This window comes from Salvia miltiorrhiza, chromosome 1, assembly GCF_028751815.1.
Source record: "Salvia miltiorrhiza cultivar Shanhuang (shh) chromosome 1, IMPLAD_Smil_shh, whole genome shotgun sequence".
Classification (NCBI taxonomy): domain Eukaryota; kingdom Viridiplantae; phylum Streptophyta; class Magnoliopsida; order Lamiales; family Lamiaceae; genus Salvia; species Salvia miltiorrhiza.
In genome coordinates, this window is record NC_080387.1 from 35,567,298 (window position 1) to 35,572,780 (window position 5,483).

Genomic DNA, 5,483 nt, shown 5'->3' on the forward strand with positions numbered 1-5,483 from the left:
GCCAAAAATTAAAAGCCCAATGGAGTTGGTCCAAAAAATAGTTTGGGCCCCAAACACCACCCCAAAGCACCAAGATCCAAGATCCAAGTCCAAGTCCAAGTCCTTGGCCGCGGCCCGTACCCGACCCGCCCGTCCGGCGGCGGCGGCGGCGACGACGTCGTCGTCCGTCCGATCGATCGATCGATCGATCGATCTTCGGCGGCGGCGCGCGTGTGTGTGCGCGCGCGAGGCTAGTACTTAGATCAAGCCCACTAGCAAGCCCACAAGTCAATTTATCAACTCCATGTGCTTTGCTATTCTTATACATGAAAAACATCTCTATGTTTTTCCAATGTGGGATAACATAACAAATGTTATTTTCCCTCTTCAACATCCAAACTTTGACATACAATATCTCACTCATCGGAAATCGGTTTTGAGACTTCAAGTATATCACGTTGATCTACTCGAGATGTAGATTAACATACAATCATTATTTTAATTAAATAATAAATATTTAATTAAATAATAATTTCCAGATATGGCATTAAAACCATATTTCCAAAACCATATTTCCAACATAACAAAGGGATAAATTTTTTGTCATATGTGAAGTACTTTCACATTTTACCCACATGACGTTTTACGGTTAAAATTAGAAAAAGTTCATACTAAAATGAACCAAACGTCCAAACCTCACAAAATTATATAGTTTGACATTTATAAAAGGGGTTATTGCCAGAAAATAAATATACTTTGTCAATTTTCTGGTTTATAACATGATCTTATAATTTGGCCAGAAAATACATCAATTTTCAATTTAATTGCAATTATAACATGACTTTATAGTCTGACCAGAAAATACACCAAGTTTTAATTTATTCTCAATTGTAACATGACCTTGTAATTACTTTAGTATAATAATATCAAGTTTAATACATTAAATATTTTTAATTTTCTTTTCATCTCACAATATACTATATATAAATACATATATATTTACTTTTTAACATAGTTTCTATTATATATGTACCTAATTTTTTTATTGGTCCTAATATTTTATAATTTCATAATTTAAATAAATAAATACTTATTATATATAATATATTAATAGAATATTAAAATCAAATATATATATATATATATATATATATATGCAATGTAGATGTATATATATATATTGATGGTTTAAATATATATATATAGGGAAGTGCTAAAATAAGAGCATTTCTTAATATATAAAATAAAAATCATTTTCAGCCGTTAGATCATCAAGATCTACGGTTGATTCGTAATCCTGTTAGATGGATTTATAGTCCTGAGTTCGAATCCCAAAGGTAACAAAAGTTTATTTTTCACAATTCATACTTTTATACAGCGAATTCATACGTGTTCTACATAAAATTCATACATTAAAAATTGCTCTTATTTCTTATTTTAAGATGTGCTCTCACGGTAGCCCACCCACATATATATATATATATATATATATATATATATATATATATATATATATATATATATATGGAGAGGTTCAAGAAAGAACCATAAATAAAAAAAGAACGGAGAACCATTTTCAGCCATTCGATTATCAAGATCTACGGTGTATGTATCATCTTGTTGGATGAATGCAGATCCTGAGTTCGAATCCTGAAGGGAGCAATTTTTTTTTATTTTTTTTAGTGCATTAATTTTAACAGCGAATGCATTAATTTTTACAGTGAATGCATTAGATTTGATTATTCTCACATTCTCACAAATAATGTAGTTCTCTCTAGAACCATATATATATATATATATATATATATATATATATATAACAAGATATTATATTGATGGCTTAAAAATACACACACACACACACACACACACACATATATATATATATATATTATGAAATAATTAATCATCTAACTTAATTGTTTTAAAAATTAATCAATCAATTAACAATATTTTATACATAACAATTTAATATAAATACAATAAGTATTAATACATCTATGATGAAAAATAATCTAAATAAGGTCATGTTATAATTGAGAATAAATTGAAACTTGGTGTATTTTCTTGTCAGACTATAAAGTCATGTTATAATTGCGATTAAATTGAAAATTGATGTATTTTCTGGTCAAATTATAAAGTCATGTTATAAACCAGAAAATTGACAAATTACATTTTTTTTTGGCAATAACCCCTTTATAAAATAAAGAGGATGAAATATTGTATCGAAACGCAATCTTTTGTTATTTTTTGGGCTTTAAATACAGAGTCTAAAATGAAAAATATATATGCAATCAGTGGCGAAGCTATGTACATGCTAGGGAGGGCTGAAGCCTACTCCCAATTTTTTGAAAAAAGAATTTGTTTTATTTTTATTATTCAAAAATAATGCTCCTTCCGTCCCTAAAAATTGTAACTCAAGAGAGATGACATGAGCTTTAAAAAAAAGTGTAGTAATTATGTTTGAATGAAGATTAGATTCCGCACATTTTTTATAAATAATGAGAGGGAAAATTTGTGGAGTCATTTTTAAATAAGGAAATGTCACAATTTTCAGAGACGTACCAATATAGTAATAATGTCCCAATTTTCAGGGACATAAGTAGTAATAAATAAATAAAGAGAATAGAACATTAACAAGAAGATATTGCAATATTTTTCATTACTGAATTGATGAATACACGTCTAAATCAATTGTCTTTATTTTTTCACACAAAAACAACTAGCTTACCAAGTATTTATTCTTAACTTTCCCAATTGTTTTTCAAAATAATTTATTTTATTTTTATTATTCATAAATATAATAAATAAATAAAGAGAATAGAACATTAACGAGAAGATATTGCAATATTTTTCATTAATTGATGAATACACGTCGAAATCAATTGTCATTATTTTTTCATTAGCTTACGATGTATTTATTCTTAAATTCTTTTTAATGTATTGAAATTATATAATCTATAAAAATATTATTTGTTATTATTTTACTTGTTTTTTAAGGAAAAATATTTAAAATGTATGAAATGCCCAAAAAAAAATTTATCGAGACCTACAAGTTCAGCCCGCTAATGTAAATTCCAGGGTCCGCACTGCATGCAGTCCTCAAACTCGGAAAGTCTTCGTAGTTTTGTAGCTAATGCCTAATGGTCTCCAAAGGATTAATTAAAAAAAATCACTAACTTTTATCCGAATTTGATTTTTGATTTTTGATTTTTTTTAATAAATGAATTGACATTCTGATTTATAGTGTTTTCCAATGTCAAAGGAAATGTCGGAAGCAAATTATTGATCTTGAAGAATGAAGAACATCAAGCTACGAAAACACCTATTTTGCTACATGTTAAAATAATGTGATGATTATTGAAATGTTTTAGTAGAAAATATGCCTAAAACTAAACCGAATAAACAGTTAATCCATCTTGAACATTTACTATAGAAAAAGAATTTCACCAATCTAAAAAACGATAGACGAAAGGAACATAAATGAAATGCAGAGTTTCACTGGAATGTGACCGACTTCGAATTCAAATTCAATTAGAAAGAGAAAGACAATACTGATTGGAATTTGCTTTTATTATTGCCCTCATCAAACATAAAGGCGGCCATTGCCATAAACATCATCTTCAATCCTTGATTGCATTGAAAATTCAAACCAATTTATCTTAATCAAATATTCAAATTCAAGAGATAGATAGAAATTAGAAAGCCAGCAATCTTTATTGATGGTTTTGTTTAACAAATCAAAGACGATCAAAGCGCACAACGCCATTTCTTTACAATTACTACATTTTCCCACAAACTTCGCCTTGTAGGTCCCAAAAATTGAGAGATTGAAGAAGATTTCACAATTCCAATTCTAAAACCCTAAATCCACGCTGCCAATTAAAAAATAGAAAAAAAAGGTAAAAAGAAATTTATGTACCGAAAGTTAAAAGAGAAAATGAGTAAACTAACTCATTCGTCGCTTCTTTGCGACGCGCTCCTCCAAAACCCAGCGCCGTAGAACCGGTCCCACATCTCATTATCCCAGTCAACGACGTCGTTTTCCACCCCGCGATCCTCATCCTCCGTCGACTCCCCCTCCTCCGCCGCCGCGTCGCCGCCGTGGAACACGAGCGAGCTCGATCTCCGCCGATTCGCCGCCTCCTCCGACAAATTCTTCCGCTTCTTCTTCCTCAGCAACATCTTCCGCTTCTTCTTCTTCCACAGGCCCCTCGGGAGGCGGTACACGGCGAGGATCAGGAGGTGCACCATTGTGCACGGGCAGCAGCAGCACACCGCCGCGCACTCCCCCGCCATCTCCCCTATCCTGCTCCCCCGCCTGTTCCTCCCTCCGCCGCCGTCCTTCGCGTCGGCGCAGTCGCTCGATGTCGCCGATGACGTCGCGGTCCTCGCCAGCAGTGGCTGCCTCCGAGCGGCGGCGGTCGCCGCCACCGATTCCAGCGCCGTGACTCTCGACATTGACGGCAGCCGATCACTGTGCATGCGGAGGAATTATCTAATGGGTAGATAATTAGATAGCGACTTTTTCAGTTCAAGATTGAAATCTCAAATCAAACCACTGATCAAACTTCTTGGAGTGTTGCTGAGAAACCGAATTTTAGAGAGAGAGTGAAGAGAGAGATTATAAATACGAATGTGAACCCGAAAACGGAGGAAAACGATATATTAACGCCGTGCTATGATTCAATTTGGTCAGAACAATTTTATTTTTTTAAGTAATTTAATTTTTGCGGGTTAATTGTATATATTTGTGGCTATAATTCAGACGGTAACGTGCTAAACTTATCAATTATACGACATGAAATCTACATATATTGTGTGAAAAAAGGGATGATACACGAAACTAGACACACGAATTTTATAAAAAGGAAAAAAAAAAAGATTTTTATTAAGTTTTTATTTATATTTATTTTAAACTTTTATAAAATTTAAGATTAAATAAGATATATTACTCATAAAGATATTATCATATCTTAAAGCTGTGGATCAATTTATTTGACAACAAGTCAAATTTTGATATTGATATACATCAATTTTTAAAAGTAATAATATCGCGTCATGTAAAGCCTAGATTTACAATCATGCGGGTTTAGGCCCAAAGCTCTACTAACGTAACTCTCTCCAATATTCAAGGCGTTGTTTGTGGAAGCAAGCTTAAAGCTCAAATAAACTCCAAAGTTTAAGGTTAGCCCAACGTTAAAAATTTGAAGCTCAACAATATAAAATTCAAAACTTAAGTCAAGCCCAACGTTAGATCTGAAAACAAGGCGAATGTCGTCAGCATCAACATCATAAAGCTCAAAGATCAAGTCCAAGTCAACATCATAAAACTCAAGCTCAACATTAAAGCCCAAATCTTAAGTTAATCCCAACGTTAGATTCGGAAACAAGGTGAAGGTCGTCCCATCAACATCATAAAGCTGGAAGATTAAGTCCAAGAAGATCGAAGGCATGCTTCTCCAACAAATCTCAAGAACTGCTCAAAGTTTGTTTCAAAATCA

General features: G+C 32.5%; 1 protein-coding gene across 1 annotated transcript; it reads right to left on the reverse strand.

The window, feature by feature from the left end:
• Positions 1 to 3,933: 3,933 nt before the first annotated feature.
• LOC131007104 (uncharacterized) lies at positions 3,934 to 4,440 on the reverse strand. Its single transcript, XM_057934261.1, has one exon. It carries the CDS (start codon positions 4,438 to 4,440, stop codon positions 3,934 to 3,936), a length of 507 nt encoding a protein of 168 aa, XP_057790244.1.
• Positions 4,441 to 5,483: the final 1,043 nt, after the last annotated feature.

Coding starts and splice junctions, on each gene's coding strand:
- LOC131007104 (XM_057934261.1), bottom strand. CDS start 4,440: ATGTCGAGAGTCACGGCGCTGGAATCGGTGGCGGCGACCGCCGCCGCT.